The 19,532-nt window shown below is 33.9% G+C and overlaps 3 protein-coding genes across 3 annotated transcripts; all 3 read right to left on the reverse strand.

Moving 5' to 3' along the window:
- Positions 1–340: 340 nt before the first annotated feature.
- Positions 341–15,341, reverse strand: LOC110716392 (CSC1-like protein At3g54510). Its single transcript, XM_021895011.1, has 9 exons — positions 14,547–15,341; positions 12,584–12,724; positions 10,037–10,100; positions 8,061–8,273; positions 7,037–7,231; positions 5,787–6,085; positions 2,732–3,563; positions 1,074–1,307; positions 341–672 (listed from the first exon to the last, which is right to left on the reverse strand). Exons 1-7 carry the CDS (start codon positions 14,828–14,830, stop codon positions 3,200–3,202), a joined length of 1,560 nt encoding a protein of 519 aa, XP_021750703.1. The 5' UTR covers positions 14,831–15,341; the 3' UTR covers positions 341–672; positions 1,074–1,307; positions 2,732–3,199.
- LOC110716807 (CSC1-like protein At3g54510) lies at positions 535–3,174 on the reverse strand. Its single transcript, XM_021895450.1, has 4 exons — positions 3,160–3,174; positions 2,732–3,010; positions 1,074–1,307; positions 535–672 (listed from the first exon to the last, which is right to left on the reverse strand). The coding sequence occupies exons 1-4, from the start codon at positions 3,172–3,174 to the stop codon at positions 535–537; spliced, it is 666 nt and encodes a 221-aa protein (XP_021751142.1).
- Positions 15,342–15,629: 288 nt separating the features above from the next.
- Positions 15,630–18,245, reverse strand: LOC110716091 (pectinesterase-like). Its single transcript, XM_021894728.1, has 2 exons — positions 17,709–18,245; positions 15,630–17,101 (listed from the first exon to the last, which is right to left on the reverse strand). The coding sequence occupies exons 1-2, from the start codon at positions 18,079–18,081 to the stop codon at positions 16,407–16,409; spliced, it is 1,068 nt and encodes a 355-aa protein (XP_021750420.1). The 5' UTR covers positions 18,082–18,245; the 3' UTR covers positions 15,630–16,406.
- Between the last annotated feature and the right edge of the window lie 1,287 nt (positions 18,246–19,532).

Consider the following 19,532-nt stretch of genomic DNA (forward strand, 5'->3'; position numbering starts at 1 on the left):
AACAAATCGGACGAAAATACTTTCTGAGATTTGTCCTAAACAGGTGGGTCTACTATTATTATAGCCAGTGATAAAGCATTGTCATTGTTGTACAACTAATATGCATACAAGCCCAATTGTTACACTTGGAAATGAAATATTATCTATATGGTCAATATGGATATACATGTACAATATCTTCTATAATCAAAATCCTTTAAAAAACTAATCTAATTTATCAGCCTGTCAAAATTGTAATACCTTCTGTGACCCCAAAACCAGAGTAACATGTGAACAGCCAATCGATAAACTATAATCAATCAAGCAACAATACAAGAAAAATACCCAAAAATACCTTAGCTAATGTTCACAAATGACTAAACTTTCTGCTATATCAGTAAATTCTGTTGTGGAAGATAATTATACTTCTAGCATATCCTACACAATTAGCTACAAAGTCACAGAGCCGAGCAGATTACGACAGAGGTTTTGCAGGCAGTCCAAGATGGGCTCATTTGCTTAATTCAGTTAACAACAGCAAAAGAATTGGACAGGTCACTGAGAAGAGCTTGATCCTTCTTCAGCAAAGCTAACTGGTCTTAAGAAAGGTGGTCGATATGCATCTGCTGCATTATGGGAGTTGATATCCAGATTACTTTCTTTCTCATCGCTCTCATCATTCTCCTTAAGAATCTACAATAGAAAGTTTAATGAGCTTTAACAAAGAAAATGGCAAAGTAATACAGCAGTATCTTTAACCCTTCCCTCTCTTGAAAAAGAGTGGAGCTTTAATGACCACATGGGTGCAAAATATCAAATTTAAATTTTCTAATACAATAAGTATGTATACGCGAACATGAAGCAAATGTTTAAGGTAAGATTCCATAACCATGCGTCCACTCCAACAGCAAAATAAATGGTACAGCATGTGCCTAGTCAAAATGGACCAATTTTATATACTAGTAAAAAAAAAATCCCAAAGCATAGCTCAATGATCAACTATGTACATAATGCAATTCTATTCCACATCCAAAAAGTGAAAGGACATGGAAATATTGAAGTAACAAATCACTTAAATTGAAATTCACAAGCACCTGGATAGTATGTTGGCTGAAAGACGGAAGAAAGCGGAGCTTGCAATACTCGTTGAGCAGTAATGTGAGCACAAGAAGTGGTAATGTGGCAACTGATGCCCCTGGCTTTGACTTCAATCCGAAAAGACCAATCATAGTGATTTGCATGAGAAAGAGGGAGAAAAAGATGTAAGAATGAACGTATGGCCAATATTGTCCACTAGTCTCATAAAAAGTTGGATACACATCCTCAATCTGCAACAAGAATAGATTGCAAAATTCCAATTATGCACTTGACTTGAATAGTATTGTAAGAAAAAACATAAAATAATTCATGAAGCTGTTGATTGTTTTCTGATATTCAACCAAAAATCCTTTTCAACACAACAGCATGTCTTGCATATTATATTGATACTTCAATCCTATAACTAGCACTAAAGTCGTCTGTGTGTGTGTGTCCTGTCCTTCATGATTTCTTAAGGATATATACCTCTGCTATGCATTAGCCTGTCTTGTGTTATTGCCTAAGAAATAGCTACTGTACTATTTAGTAGCTTTCTCGCCATAGGCATCAATACTAATGAGTTTTCACTTTTCAGTACATCAGCTTGCTTCATATGTTTTTCTAAATAATCTCACTCAAACTTGAAAATTTTCGGAACCTTTTAATCTCAGGTTGCACCTACAAAGATTGATGAATCATGCAAAGCAGTTCAGAGTTATATCATAGAAACAGCTCTCATGATGTGATGGGTAACATAGTGCAACTTAGACAAACTGTTTTCTATAAACAAGGTATTCATGAGATCAAATAAACTCTAAGACTAGAGATCTACCAACACTTTGATTCTTATATAGCTTACATTGTGAGAGGCAGAAATTACTTAAGATCATAGAGCCTGTCATCAATGGAAGAAACTAAAAAGATACGATTTACAAATAATGAAAGCTGCTCCAAGTGAATGCTGAGTTCTTATGGCGTGCACTCAAAATTGATAAATAAAACACACACATCCTGTAACAAACTACTACTCTAATTCACAAGCAAGTAGAATAAGCAAGAGATTAAGCAAAAGAAATTGATTTGAGGAATAAAAGGGAGGCTCATTCATTAATAAATGGAAGGTTTCTTACAAGCAGTGGCTTGAGGCCACAAATTTCCAAGAGAGTGATTTTAGGTTACTAGTCTCTCAATTTACTCAATTACACAAAAGCTGCCTATGCCTAGCCATTCTTCCCTTTTTTCATATATATACACTCGTTCGGCAAAAGCTGCCAAACGAATCCCAGCTACCCCCTCCTATACTCTTGTCCTGTGCCCCCTGCAATGTGCTGCTCCACTAGTTCCCCCTTTCCTTGTTCATGGCCCTTCTTGCCCCTCCTTATGTAAGTAATTAGCCCACGTGGCTGCACAGCTCCTAGGCTCGGTACAAATCCCAAATCCCCCCCTCCAAAGGGAAAAGGAGAAAAGGGAAGCAAACCCTTTTCCTTTATATTTTCCCTCATTTCAAGTTTCAACTGATTACCAACTAGGCAGAAAGGGGGAAAAAACAAAGCAAATTGATAATTCAACTCCAGATTTAGCAGCAAAACCATGAACCTTATTTATTAAAAAGACAATTTCTCTTTTCCACTTTTGCCTACATTACAGCTAAAAAGAGAAATTTGAACAAACTAACCTGGTTCATGTAGACAGCGTATCCCAAGTATAAGTAGCCAAGCACAAATGGAAGGAGCAAGGGAGCCACAAGTGCATAAACCATGCCAATCAGAAAGCAGAGACAAACAAAAGGGATGACCCTGAAATAAGGCAGAGAATAAACATAAGGAGATCTTTTCTTTCCACGACCAAATGTATGTCTCTTTATGGCATCCCAAACCAGTAGGCCCGCTTGCAGTATTTCTAGTGAGAAACCAGACAGTCCATCAGACAAGATGTATGTTGTGAAAAAATCAGCCTGATAGACAAATTAAGCTTATGAGATGTTCAGAATCTACAACATTTAGAGCATACATGTTTGAAATCATTGCATTTTGCAGAGTAGGATACTAGGATTTAATTAAAATTATTATTCATACCTGAAAATAAAACAGTACACCCTCATACCACGCTTTTTGACATCATAAAATAATTTAAGTAAAAAAAATCAAGTAGTGTCAAAATCAAAGGAGAAACATATAACAAAATTCCATAAGAAAGTTGGCATTATAAACTGGTTTGACAACCTTACCTGAGCTGTGACAGCACGAGCCAATCGGCTAGGAAAATCACCTGGATGACTGAAAGATTCTCCAAGTTCATCAAGGAGAGATCCTGATAATAAGGTCAAGAAGAAAACATTGCCAACTAGAAAGTAAAACACCATATTGCAGACTTTCATCTCTGTCTGACTCTTTGAGGGATAGCCTGCTAAGTGAGCCATCCCCAGTATTGAATAAGGAACAACGTAAATAAATCCATTTAGTATAACACTTGGAAGGTACCCTGTTACAACAGATCTTAATCCTGGTCTGCAAAAGAGTTCAAATGTTTAAATTAACCATTCATACAGCATCAGCAATACTGAAAAAATAGGCGAGAAGAAAAAAAAAAGGTGCAGTTTGCTCAAATTTGCAAATATGAAGTCACAGAAGAATCATAAATCGGACAAAAAAACTATGTCCAAAATAGGTGCGTCCTGTCCAATCAAACATTCATATGAAAAATTTAGATTTTGTATTTATAAATGATCTAAGTTTCATTTACCTCGTCTATTGTCTAGCTGAGCATTACTCTTAAGAAGTTGTTTGTCGACCCAATAAATAAAACAGTAATAGTATAGAATACCAAAAGAAAACAACATAATACATGATTATGTTCCTAATTTTTACAATTGCATTCATAAATCACAAAATTTTTGGCATAGATTTATGACAAATTTAGGATCTTTCACTAATACTTCACTTAACCAAGTCAATCTGTTAACCTATAAAAACAGTTCATTTCAAATTTAGGATCTTTCACAGTTACACTTATACTTCACCTAGTCATCACAAATAATAAATCAATGATCTTAAATAAACATGCTTCACGTAAATAGAGGAAAACACATTTGTCAATTGACTTATACAAAGCAGACTTCAAAGTTAAGGCGTGGTTTTGAAGAATGGCTAACAAAGACCTAGATTCAAGTAATACTTAACACGAGGAATAATAATGTTTCAGTTAAAAAACGTTGTTACCACATCTAATAAAAAAAAATTCAGTTTCCAACCAAGTGCTCTAGAAAATATCCTCCTGAACAAGAGTTTGTACAAGACTTTAATCAAATCCAAAAGGCTAGAAGATTCTTGAAGACGGGCTTGAGGCTTCAAAATTAACTTTCATAATCTATTAGCTAACATGATTTTGCCATAATATTAAAGTGTGAGTTTTACATGTAAGGCCTTTTAATTCAAGTTCAGTAGCTAAATCAACTATATAGAATGATTTATAAACTTAGATATTTTCATTATGTTTAGGTGTGTGAGATTATGTTAGATCCACATATTTGTTTATTTCCTATGGCTTATAGGATTCCTAAGTCTCTAGGTTTATCATCAGTGCTTTGCTTAAAATAAAGGGGTCACATTAATAATTCAAAATTCTGATTTACTGAATTTTGCTTTCATTCAAACTTATGATGCACTAGTTAACAATAGGAGCTATTGCCTTTATAGTGTATCCTTCCATTTGCCCACCATTAATATCACCTATCAACCATCCATCCATACATATCCTAGACATGAAAACTCCAAGGCACCTATCCTTTCTATTCTACAGAAAAACTTGAGGAAAAAAATGGATTCACTTGAAATGGATAAGAAGCTTTCAAATCGATATTCTTTACGCCTGAAGTAATAATAATAAATCAATGTTAAATTGTACATGCCTCTCCATTGCTGCAATGAAGCTAAGATTTTAAGTGACAAAAAAAAGATAAACTTAATGGTTTTATTGGGAATAACTATGTTCACCCTATCAAAGTTTTTTTTCATAGATAATATGAAGTTCTCCATAACATAAGGCAGAGACAAAATATGTAACAAGGATCTACCCCCTAAGCCTGCAGATGAAAAAGAAAAGTGGAAATGAAAAACTAAAAACTGTTCTCTGTTACTACATTTGCCAAATCCTTCCTAAGGAGGGGTTCACTGATATTCTAGCATCATAAGTCTTATCTCAAAACAAGAAGAATGGTTCCAAATAATACAAAGTGAATTGACAATAATGGGTCCAAAAATTTTAACCCCCGCTCTTAACCAAACATTAATTCTTACAAGGCTAATTACACCTATATATATATGTTACCTAAAATGTTCAGAATCAGACATTGAATATTCTCGCAAAATGCTGCAAGAAAGAAAAAATATAGAATTGGATTTTTTTTTTTCACTCGCCACATGGACTAATTTCAACATTATGTTTAGAATTCAATTTGAACGGTCTAACACACACAGTGTTACCTAATACTCTGGTTCCCCTTGCAAATTTAACATTTGGAACGCATACTCTTGAACACTTTTGGGCTGAATTATCATAAAGGTCTCATATTCGTTCCACATACTGAAGTGTACTACACATTAAGTAACCCTGATCACAGTCACATTGACATGTGAGACTGTGAGTCTTCCCAAAACAATTGCTATGGATTTTTATACCAATTTCCATATTAAGCTAGTTCATAGATAGCACAATGAAACAAGAATACTCACATTAACTGCACGGCCATAGCTGGAGGGAACCACTTCATCAGCCTTTCAAATTTTGCTATTCCTTGAACAGCTGCTACCGGCACAGCAAAGAAAATTGTAAGAAGTGTTGCAGCAAGATAGAACCCAATTTTGTACAACAGCAACCTCCGAGAAGGGGTTGACAAGTTTTTCCATAACAAATCTCTAGGTTCTGGAGCTTCTTCTGTAATCCACAAGAAAGGATGTGGGTGCTGTTGGGACTGTGCAGCAAGTGCAGCTCCGACCCGAGATTTAAATGTCACAAAAGCAGCAGGCAACTCCTAAAATAAAAAAAAAATTCTTACTGAGCCAAACTTAGCACAACATAAATGGAGGTCATGGACAGGAAAAGGGATTAAGTAAGATAGCTGCTTTCAATTCCACACACAATGTCGGACCCTCGACACTCGGACATGGACAGGACACTTAGACACTCCATTTTAGTTGAAGAAAGGGAAAATTTTCAAAAATACCCGAGTCGGACACTTGGACACGTACCCGTATCGGACATGGATACCCAAGTCCGAGTAACATAAGTCGCATGCAAGGGCACACCAAAAAAAAAAAAAAAACAGGAATAATCTCAATTTTGGCCATCTATTATTATTCCCAACTTTGAGCATACTCAAAATGTTCACAACTAAAGACAGAGTAAGGGCTATTCCGATAATAGTCTGAGGCAGGCAGTGTAAATTTTCATTTGTAAAAATAAAAGAAAAAAGAATAACCCTCCACCCAGTCACCCACTACCTTTATTCCTTTTCATATCTTTTCTATCACTCTCCACCACCACAATCTCTTCCTTACTTACATTCTATTCAAGCTCTCTCTACCATCAACAACTCACCATCAAAACCACTCCCTCCTTTGCTCAGAAACCATTTTTTACAAAAATTAACAGTTTAAAGTAGTGTGGTTAACAAACATTAATGTCTTTAGCCCAAAACATGTACATGCATGTCTTCATGTTTAAATTTATACTTACATGTATATGATTAAAAGACCAAATGGTTGTGTTTATACATACACAAAGACACACACGCAAAGATACTTCATCACTTATAAATCAGGAAAGGGGGTTGGGAAGATAAAAACTAAAGAGCGTATGCATCTATCTTATCCTACTAGAAAGTATGACCATAAAGGCTCCAAACAAGTTACGATGAACGGCAAACAATAACAATGTCTAAACTTAGTGAATAAATGAAACTGTCACTACAAAGCTAATTTACCATTTTCTGAAGCATAGTTTCATACTGCATACCACTTATAGCACCACATATTCTGCAAAGTTTTTCCTCCAGAAAAGTGATTTTTGAGGCATCTCCTCTCAAAGGTTCAGAAAGTGAATCATTCTGATTAGACTTCCTTCTCATGGACTTCTCTCGCAACCATTGTATCTTTCTTTGTATTAAGGCTGCTTGTTCCTACACAAGGCAATGATTATTTGATATACTAATTGTTTTACAAGAAAGAAAAGCCAAATCTATTTCCCATATTAGAACAAGAGTGGTAGCTTGAAGCAACTCAAATATTATTCATTTGTCCAACTAATTTAACTTTTTTTCCCCTGAGAGTAAATTACATATGATAGGGAGGAGATGGCATTTAGGGGTTACATCCCTATTGAACGTCGATCCCTGGTGTACTTGTGATTTAGCCAATTGAATAATATCTTTCCCTAAGATATTTTAATAAGTTCTCTAAGATCAGACACAAAAACAAAAGAAAAAGATTCTTGCAAGGAATATAAGTGATACTAAATTGAGCTAGCCATATTTGATTTCACACCATTGAAAGATAACTCCAGAGAAACCCCAAGAAAGTAATACTGTCCCACAAAGGAAAAAGGAAACAAAAGAAGAAGGAAAAGAGAGAGAGAGAGAGAGAGAGAGAGAGAGGGGGGGGGGGAGGTCAAACTGTTTGGCATTGATCACCACTCAATAGGCCTCCTAATTAAAACCACATCAAAACTAAATATCAGCTGAAGTAAATCTTAAACATGGGGGACTAAATATCTGACCATGTGGGATTAAAATCATTAAATACCTCTCTACTTTCTACTTATAAGAAATATTGACAACTAAAATAAAAATGCAAGTCTTATATATATAAATAGCCTACATTAGGCAGGTAGCCAAACACTTTGCAGAAAATGCTGATTCCATGTCTCATCTATAGGCAGCTGCAAATTGGTGCACAAAGTATAGATATATTCAAGAAAATAGCAATTAATGGACGCCTCATAATGCTTACCTGCAGCAAAACAAGATCCCTCCCATCATACAACATTTGATGGGACTGAAAAGCATGTTGATAATGTCTGGTAAAGAAGTGATGTACACTGCATCCATAGCTTTTATGTTCAGGGCAAAGTGGAATTTCTCGAACTAAAACAGTGAAGTGATCTGGTCTATCCTTTAACTTTTGAAGCCATAGAATTCTTTTAGCCAAAATCTCTTTATATTCCTGCATATTAGAAAGGTTTAACGTTAGTCTTGACATCACTGGTTCATAGGTAATTCAAAAATAGAAAAAAGAACATTGTTTTTACGAAATTTTTTCACATTGAGCATGGAAAGTATGTCCCTCTCATAAACCAGGTTTATAACTCCAGTACAGATCTCATCAGTCCCATTACCTTCAAGAGTGGCTGAAAATGTTTCGTTCTGACAAGGTTAAGCTTATACTTCATCCGTTTTTAAATTGATGCATCATAGAGAAATGGCACGCAAACCAATAAGAAGGAAAGATAGTGGCGTGATTTACATATTTTCCCATGTGATGAACTTTAACTATGGTGTGGAGAGTTGGTTTCCACTTATTTTGAGGATAAGATACTAAAATAGTAATTGCGCACACAGAACCTTACTAAAAAGAGAGATGATGCATCTATTGTGAAGCATCCCAAACAGGAATATGATGCATCTATTGAGAAGCAGAGAAAGTACCGGAGTATGTAGAAGTGTGAATAATATTATGAGTCACATTGTCAGTTGTCACTCTTGTCAGTATAGTCAATTTTCAACATATCAAATTAGATCTACAACTCATTAGCTCCTCAGATATTAAGCTTAAATTTAGCAAATCCGGAAGTTAGAATTTACATTAGAAAAACTTTCAATAGATTAAGGTGATTAGACCAACACATTCTCACATCTTGATAATTACCCTTGATTAGCCCATATTATGATAGTTAGTTTGAGGTGTGCTAATACAATCTATAAGTGATAGTGCTATTGGAAGCACCTAATAAGCATAACCACATAGAGTTCCCTTTAGTAATTGTTTCTTTCCATGCTAGCAAAAATCACAGAACAAGTCCTATCATTTGATTAGGATGACTGACGTTTCCTTTCTCAAATATTCTTTAGCTAGCAAAAGATTGAACAGAGGAAGATTATCTTTTAAGGAGATTTGTCATCCTCATAATACCTAATTACACTCACTCCACAACTCCTCCCCACCCTCACCCCCCTCAATTCCAGAGGTTAATAAAATGAATTTTAAAAAAAAAAAAAAAAAAAACAAATGCATACTTTTATTAAGGAAAACATGATAAATTTACATTTTCTAACAACAACAAAATGATCCAGATGTTACTCAAGGTATATTTAAATTCCTCTTAAATTCTTCAATCACCTTCAAAATTCAAAATATATGTCAAATTGTAACGCTTCGCGATAGAATCAAAAAAAAATTTCGCAAAGTGATAGCATGTTTAACAGATTCATTATTTTCCACTTGAAATTTCTCATCTATTTGAGTTAAAATGAATAAGCCCTTAATAAACCTACTTAAATGTGCCTGAACTCTTATATCAAGTTTTCTTTAAACCGTTTCTCTGTAGTGATGAAATACTAAGGCCAATATCCCAGCATTACTGTATCCCAACCCAATGATAATACTAGAAGCAGAAAGAACTAGTTTAGAAATTGAAAGCTGAAAAGGAGGAAGCAGTGCAATAGATTAATAATATTAGCATATTTTTCCACTTTCATGTTTAGGATGCTCTAAGACACCTCTAATTTAACATGATGATACCAACTCCCAATATAACGGAGGAGAACCTAAATTCTAGATAACTTTGGAATCTATATTATGAACATTTGTCCGTCCAACAAAAGGCAATTACTAGTACTAATCAAGCAATACTCACCTTGTGGTTCTATTTATACACACACACACACACACACACACATAGAGTGATTGATATTGAGTGCAAAACTCACCTTATACAGCATATACAATCCATACAAGGATATGAGCCATAAGCAAGAAAAGTGGACCCACAGCCTGTTAATAGAAGTAAAAGAGGTTGTGAATATACTTGGAAAATTAACTTTAATGGTTCCAAATCATGAGTATCCAACATCTATGAGGGTATAGTATTATCATAATATTATACATTAAGCTCAACATCACATTCAGAAGCTACCATCAATATAATAAAGTCATTGAGAATGGAGTGATACTGACAAATTATTTATGAGAGAATAGCTTGAATTGTATTGATGATCTTGGCTATTATTTATAGCCTACAAAAGATAACCTACACAATATAAACTCTATCATATAAACTTCCATAAATCTATCTTAGAATATCACTAAGATATATTATTTTCCTAAATATAATATTATGAGATATATATGGAAAATATATCAGAATAATATATTTTCCTATATTCCTAACACCCTCCCGCAATCATAACGGCAGTAACACGAACGTTACGATTGGAAAGTCGCACTTTGTTGAAGTCGATTGAGTTGCACTACTATGTTGATGTCGCCTTCAAAAAAATTTTTATTTAAAAAAAAAAACGAACTTTTGCTACCACGGCCCTTTGCTGGTGTCCATGGTCTTCTTTCACGGCCCTTTGCTGGTGTCCGTGGTCTTTTGTCACGGCCCTTTGCTGGTGTCCGTGGTCTTCTTTGCCACGGCCCTTTGCTGGTGTCCGTAATCTTCTTTTCCACGACCCTTTGCTGGTGTCCGTGATCTTCTTTGCTAGGCCCTTCGTTGGTGTCCGTGGTCTTTAGCATTTTTTTTTTAATAATAAATAATACGCCAAACGTGGCTTTTCTTCATCTCCATGGAGATGCAATAATGGAGGAAGCACACTCAAACACTACAACCTAACCAAATCACATATGATCATTCATATTGATCACATACACCAATAATAACCCACGTATCACATGGTTATTCCAAAAAAAAAAAGATTAAATAAAAAAAATAGAAATATCAAAGAGCAATACTATTGCATAGCGGAAGCAAATTTATGAATCCCACCGGTGGGTTTAATATTCTAACCCACCGGCAAGGGGGAGTATTTGTGTGAACGGTCCCAAGATTTAACCTGCTCTTGATACAATGAAAAATTATTTATGAGAGAATAGCTTGAATTGTATTGATGATCTTGGCTATTATTTATAGCCTAAAAAAGATAACCTACACAATATAAACTCTATCATATAAACTTCCATAAATCTATCTTAGAATATCACTAAGATATATTATTTTCCTAAATATAATATTATGAGATATATATGGAAAATATATCAAAATAATATATTTTCCTATATTCCTAACAGATACCAAGCATATCATACAAATTATTAGCCCCAATGACCTGTCACAACACACCAACTAATGGAGGCAAAAGGGGCCAAATGTAGAATCATAAAAAATTTCAACCTTACATGCATAATGTATAATTAATGAAACATAATCTTCCTTATATACAATTATTTCTTCCAGAAAAAAATAAGAAAGACTTAGAACTACACCCCTAGACCCTACCATATCATGTCTAAAGTAGAATATATTGAATTTTCTGGAAAAATCAAAATTGTGCACATTATGCTCAAAATTTATGCACAACAAATTTAAGTCATAATATTTTTTGCACATTTAGTTCAAAAAATATGCACATTCAGTACAAAATATATGCACATAAAAATATAAAATCCTTCTCATACTAAGGAACTTCTCATTTGACCCTAAATTTATACATATAATGGGATGGGTGGTAAACCGGTGATGGACCAAAATAGATTACCCGAATCCGACCTGCATCCTCACCCACTTTTCCTCCATAATATTTAACTAGGTGATTGGGGTTTTAGATCATCCATAAGATATTTCTATCCCTACGCACTTGTAGTAATGTCCTCAGACAAAGACATGAAGAAGAGTAGCATATTACTATATAATGATATGGCAGCTAATGGGGTGGAAAAAACCCTTATCCATAAAGGATCTTTAAAGTTCAAAAACAGGCCTGCAAGGCTGCAAGTAAAAAAGTGACAAAACAATGCAAGTTACTACCATTTCATAAATACAATTTCCTTACTCTTAAGTCCTCTTTTAAGATATAGAAGAAAATTAAACTCATACTCTATGTCATTGATGCAAAACAATGCAAGTTACTCATTGTATTAAGATTTATGTCTACTACAAGAGTAAGTGAAAAGTTGTAGAGAAAAAAAACAAGTAGACTTTTTCAATTTCAGATATAATACTTCGAATTAAGTAGTTTAAAAGAAATGCAGTCCATGATTATCTACAAAGAAAAAGAAACGGCAAAAAACCTGCCAAAAAATAGTACAAAGAAAAAACAGAAGGTGAAAGATAAGTACTACAAAAAATCATATGCTAAAATCACCCACAAGCTGAAACCAAGATAATAAGGTAAAAATTCTAAGAAGCAGAAATGAAGACAATCAATTACTCTCATACATTATTTTGCCGAAGATGAAGGAGAGCATATATTCTGTACCTATTAGACCCTGCTTGGATATTTGATATGGTAAACGAATTCATGTAATGTGAATGGTTGGACTGTGAGGACTCGGAATAGTAATTGAGTGGAAGAAGTATTAGCAACCCGATCACAGAGCAAACCACAAAAAATCTGATACTGCAAAAAAGCGATCACCGTATAAATAACAATGAAAAGGATGTAATATAATAGTAAAAAGTTTCTTACAAGAATCGAACATTAGAACTAACCAGTAAGATATACTTCATCAGTTCTATTAATATTGCAACAAGGATGAAATTACGCATCCCAAAGCACATTTTATATACTAAATATCTATAATTGTGTAAGAGTAAACATTATAAAAAGTTGATATTGTGAAAGTATTTTATGAGACAAATCCAAGAAGATCCCACATGACTATATTTTGCTTAACGTAATAAATCATATTATATGTTCAAACAAGAGTGATGAATAGTGCAAAAAGTCCATTGATGCAATATTAATAGAATGGAGGAAGTAATAGAGAAGACATACCATACCTAAAATGTACCCCAAACAATTATGGGTAACACTAGAAACTACACAGCACAAATTATGTAATGCGGAAAACCCTTTAAATTTGACATCATTTAGCAAGCATATTAGTCCAAAAGCAGATCATAATAATAATCCATATTCATTCTTTTAGTAGTACCAAATTACCAAATGTTTCCATGGTAAAATGCTTTTTGTTTGTGTTAAACAAGGAGATCATAGAATCATCATATATCAATATAAGTTTACGATTATATGTTTCATATGAGACAATTAACTCTTACACATCTCCAGCAGTTGGCTTTATGTGTTTGTTGACTAAAAGAAATGAGGTCAGCTGCAAAATATCTGAAGAAGCTCAACTATTCATCACAAAACAGTGAACATATTCAAATAGCAATATTTCCCTGATTACCACCAATAGTTTAGTGTTCATCACTTTATCTAAAAAGATTGTCTCATTCTTTAATTTAGACCTTCTTGTTTTCAACAATCACAAATTGGATTTAATGTGAGCTTCATTGACCTGAAATTACATCATTTTTTGGTCAAGACAAAGAGCTTCTTATACTCCACACTCGCAAAACACATCAACCACGATAGATATTTTTTTAAGGTATTTTTTCACAAAAAAAAAAAAAAAAAAAAAAAAAAAGTGTTATAAAAGGTGGGTTTTTTGCAATTTTTCCTTCATAAAATTTCATTTAAAAACTCACAGCATTGTATTTTTTTTTTTTATACATACACCTTCACAAATTTTTTATCTGACTCCAACAAAATAAATAAAAAAATTACTCCGTAATAAAAAAAAAATCATAAACAAAACTATAGTGAAGAAAATATAATCAAACATATTAGAATAAAGAAAGGGAATTCAAGACGTTAAATCTCATTCTTAATTTCTTAAATAATTTTCATAACACCTCTTTTAAGTGGAAGTTTAAGGAGATTAATCACCTTGGTTATACTCTTGTGTAACTCTTATAACCCCTCCTTTTTTATGAGAATATTTAAGGTGATTAATTACGTTTGATGGGATTCTTCTTCTATACATTTCTATAAATAGAAGATGTCTTTATTATGTTTCATACACTTAAAAAAAATACATATAAAACACAAGCTAAACACATACTCTATATTGGGCATAAGTTACTTGGAACCTTCCACCCAAAAGTGCCTTTGAGTGGAAGTGGTGTGTTAACCTCAGGGAACGTGCCGACGAACCCAATTGAGCACCCCAGTTGCGTCGGAATTTCGTTTTCAAGTCGGTGAATTTCACTGACACACCGTACTCTTCCTACTTTTGTGAGATCAATTTTCCCGTCTTGCTTAATATTTTTATACTATTTGTAATAGACTACTCCTTTATTTACAACAAAACAAACCACTGAAATCCGGAAAATGTAGCAATGAAATTAAATTATGAAAAAATATAGTAAGATACCCAAATTTGAAGAGACGGATGATAATGAGAGCATCAAGGCCAGAATTGGTGAGAATATCGTCCTCGGAAACACGAAGAGCGCGAGGAATCCACGAAACGGAAGGTAGAAGACGGCGAAACGAGAAGCGATCAAACGACAGCGGTTGTTGCTGATGAGAGAGACGACGAGCGTAGTAAATGAAGGAATTGGAAGGTTGTTTCTTGAGAATGGAGAAAATACAGAGGACCGCCATTGCTAACCCTATATTTATTGCTGCTGATGCTAGAAGACCTTCAGGAGTCATTTTAATGGAGGTTCTTCAGGAGAGAGAAAGTGAGGTGAATTGAATGTTTGAGTTGGTTTTTGTTTTGAGTGACATTTCAATTGACACTGCCGTGTAATGTGTATTGCAAGTTTTACGTGGCAGAGTTTTAGAGCGGGAATTTTGGGCATTTGACGTTTTAGCCCTCTACTTTTGCTTACCCATAAGGGAAAGGACCTTGGTGAGATGATAACCAGTGTTTGATCCGAGCGTAATTCTTGATTTTATTTTTTTTTAAGCAAATTCTTGATTTTATCTATTACCTCCGTTTTTTTTTAACTTTGGAATATTTTATATTTCACAAATAATACCTGCAAAGTAGTATTATGGATTTCTTTGGTTTTCTATTGAGTATAAGATGTCGTGTTTTATTAAGTTAACATGGTGCTTACAATCTCTTTACTAATTCTGTCATTGTAAAAACTAAGGTGTTGTTTGGTTGACATTAAGAAATGTGGGAATTGAAAATTTTTTGGTTGATAAAAACAATGGTGAAATGGGGGAAGTAGAAAATCCTAAGAATTTCAATTCCTACATTAATTTCAATTCCCACACAATGTAGGAATTTAATTATCTAGCTCCTCTTAGGTAAATAGAAATTTTTATGAAAAGATAAGTAAGCAATTAAATTCCCACAAATTCCAAATTCACGTGAATTTCTACTTCCTTTGTTAACCAAACATTTGCTTAAGTATAAATTGACTAATCCACTTAATATCGTAGTAACTTATAAAGTTGAACTGATTAGGGATGGAACAGTTCTAAAGAGGTAGAAGGAGGAGGTGAGTAGCAAATATAAATGTATAAAGTTTAAGTGTATTCCTTGTGTGATTCAGTGATTGTAGTTGTATGAGTCTTAATATGGAGTAGTTTTCTTGTAATAAAACTTAACTTTTTTTACTTAATTATGCTTCCAGAGACCAAAATTATTGTATGAAATAAAAAGATGTAGTTAGTAATTTTTTTGTCCATTGTAAGGTTTCTGCCATTTGTTGTTGCCGGGTATACAATAAATCTTTGAATGGTCAAATATGCCTACTTATTAATAGATATTGTTAAATTTTGATTTGTTAAAGATATATGGCGTAACCGATTTAACAAGTTTTTATTTTAATGTTGTTTATATTTACTAGTATATAAGTTCAAAATACACTCAAATTTCCAAAAAAAAAAATGGAAACAAAAAACAAATTACCTTAAAAAGTCAAACGTGACAATTATTTTGGAACATAAGAAGTAGTCCAATTTTCCTCAACTTAGAATTCATACACCAGTAGTGTCAATAAACCCCAATCAAAATTTCCAATGAAATTCTCAAATGAAGATAAATGGTGTGGCACATTAATTGTGAACAATTATAAAAAATTGAATATATTTTTTTTCTTTGCCTTTTTTAACAAAGAAACAATACAAAGCCTAACTAATTACCCACTACCTAATAATTGTATATTGACCTATGACTAAAATCTACCTACTACTATATAATTTTGCCTTCTTTGACAGAAGTAGATCAATAAGTTAGAGTGTTAGACGAACAGTAAAATAATGCATTGTTCTGTTAATATGATGACAGAAATTCACTATCATATGGAACCTTTGTTGCAGGGATCCATTCATTTCCTTGGATCAACTGAGAAACAGTGTATGGCAATGCCTCACTTGCATCCTCTACCACCTTATAACCTGACCATTTTACTCTCCTACTCGTATCAGCTCCCGGTCCCCAGTTTCTGTACTCGAGGTAGATTGCATTCGAATCAGTTGTATTAGGCCACTTTTCCCACCCTGAAGGACTGATTAACCTATCCAAGAACGATTCCATTACCATGACAGTCGAGTAAGGAAACCACGGTCTACCTAGGAATCCACTTATGTTGGTCCTTAACCCATCCTCGGGTGCTAATGTAAAGTTGCAGCCCTGCAGTGTGAATCCTGAATTCTGATCTAAGGACTGTCTTCCCTGTGCTGTGTACGTTACTATCAGATATTCTGATACACGGCCATAGAGGTTGCATTTCTGAAAAACTGCAGTTGCAAATCCGAAGATGAAATCAACTGTTCCATAGATGTCACACTCTCTATAGAATTGACTACCTTGTTTAGCATACAGAGTGTCATGGTACCCTATGACTTTACACCTGTAAAAAATCACGTGGTTTGCAGAACATAGAAGTGCTACTGCTTGCCCACTCTCACTTCCTGCATTGTTCTCAAAAGCTATGTCTTGTGCCATGAATCCATCACCTAAAACAGCTGCATTTCCATGTACAAGATCGTATTAACACGGGCATAAACTAAAATGTTCTGCTTGTAAATTAACATGACAAATTAACAAAGGAGACACAAACACAATCATACCTATCATATCATAAAGTATGCTAAATTACAGCTCATTACAACATATAATGAATTGTATAAAGTATATAACATCTTTACTTGAAAATAAAAAGTTAATGTTATGCAGCATATGAAATTGGCTTTCAACTGTAAAAAAGTAATCCTGCTAGAATCAGAAGACTTGTCAATGCAGCTTCCGTTTCGTGTATTACATACCAATTTAAAACAAAATCAATCTGATTGAAACCCATATAATGAATTTTATATGCTTTACGAATTAAAGCAGGCTGCTGTGACAGAAGATATTAGCATATTTTTGTCAAGTGCATCAGATTCTTCAGTATACAGAACATAGAAAACTGCTTATTGCTACCTTTTTTTCTGTAGAATCTGAGCATTTTTATACTAATATCACAAAACTCGATATCAATCAAAACACGATTAATTCATCTATTGTTACTAAAGAAATAATCCCAATCAAGAAACAGGATGAACAGCAATAAACTGATATACATATACTCACTGAAGGTGGCAGTTTCTGAAGTTGAAAATTCAGAAATCCGACGATTAGCTGTTATTTTGGTGACTTCTGCTCCATCCCCAACTAATGCAATGTTAGTCTTGCTTTGAGGTACGATCACAACTTCATTGTACACACCAGAGCAAACCCGAATGTAGAACCGCGACGAGGCGTATGATGGAGCAGAGAGGATAGCCTCTGAGATTGTAGTGAAATCCCCATCTCCATCTAGAGATACTGTGGCATTAAAGTTGATATTGTTTGTAATGGAGTTGGGTTTATGAAGCTTATCATGATATTTTACAAAGAAATAAACTCCAGGAATAGCCACTACAAGAATTAGCAGTATAAGCCAAACACAATTATTTTCTGCCATTTTGGATTATTTTTGCAAGTATTATTGTGGATACATTTTTTCTGGTAGTTTTGTGTATATAGGAAAATTGTACGGAGTAATATGTTTATAAAACTTTTGTTATCTTTATATTTTTTATATATCTACTTGATTGTTTTTAGGTCTCAAGAGTCTTTATCTACTTGTATAAGATCAATTAAAAGAATTCTATAAAATGATTTGTTAATATTAAAATATACAATTATATAACCTATATGGGCCAATACGCCATATGTGTTTTGGGACTTTGAATAATAAAAGGGACGGTGGCTAACTTATAAGCATATGCATGCACCTATATAATATGGTTTCAAGATGTAATCTAATTACAGGCTTTCTCACATTTATTTAATTTCAGTTCAGTTGAGTTCTAATCAGTTCAGTTCAGCTCCAATCAGTTCAGTTCAGTTCAGCTCCTAATTTCCCTCTCTCATAAAATATTCATTTCAGCTCACTTCAGCTCCAATCAGTTCAGTTTAGCTTAGTTCAGCTCCAATCAGTTCAGTTCAGCTCAGTTCAGTAAATGTGAACAGACTCTACATGTAATGTGGCCACTTGTTTCATTAGAGAAAGCCATATCGATAATCAACGTGTTTCTATGTGGCCGGTTGACATACTCTAATCCTGACTGACGAAATAATCCCTAATCAAGTAACTCTTGCCACACGGGCACACTGTGTGGCTAGCCACGTGAAACTTTGTGTATTGCACTATTGCCAAATAATACTCATTTCTTAAATAACTCTTGCCACACGGAGTATATGTACATTAACTTTCTTTTCTTAATTATGATGTAATAGTACATTTGTTTTGGCAAATTTTGATAATTAGGAAAATTATTATGACGGCTTATTGAGGAAATTCAACATTGTCAGAGGGTACGAAGTAGCAGTGAGATTTTTCAGTCTCTCGTGAATTGAATATTATGTTCTTAACTTATTATAGTAATGTAGGCAGCAATATAGCATGGGCTAAGGTGCAAAAGCTGAAACGATGCAGACAAGTTTTCTCATTTTTATTGTTTACTTTAATAATTGTATTTGTATTTGAATCAACATATCAGCAATATAACGACTTTATGTGATTATAATGCAGCTATGGAAATAATAAATGGATGTATTTATTCAGATGATCCAAGAGGAAGAACAGATGTTTGGTTTTTATGAATTCACTACTGCTTACAATCTCTGGGTCATATTTCACATCAATAAGTAACTACTACATACTCCATAATTCAACAGAGTGTTTCTCTCTCTATGGAAAACCAAAGAAACCCGAATGAGAACCAAAAAACTACTGAAGAAAGAGATCAATTTGCTAGATCCAATAAGAAACCTAAGAGGAAAATTACACATGAAATCTCCAATCGAGAGAACCAATCCTTCCAGGATGATGAGGAAATGGCAGATGCTGATAAAGGAGTCAATGAGGCT

The sequence above is a fragment of the Chenopodium quinoa genome, unplaced genomic scaffold, assembly GCF_001683475.1.
Source record: "Chenopodium quinoa cultivar QQ74 unplaced genomic scaffold, ASM168347v1, whole genome shotgun sequence".
NCBI classification, from domain to species: domain Eukaryota; kingdom Viridiplantae; phylum Streptophyta; class Magnoliopsida; order Caryophyllales; family Amaranthaceae; genus Chenopodium; species Chenopodium quinoa.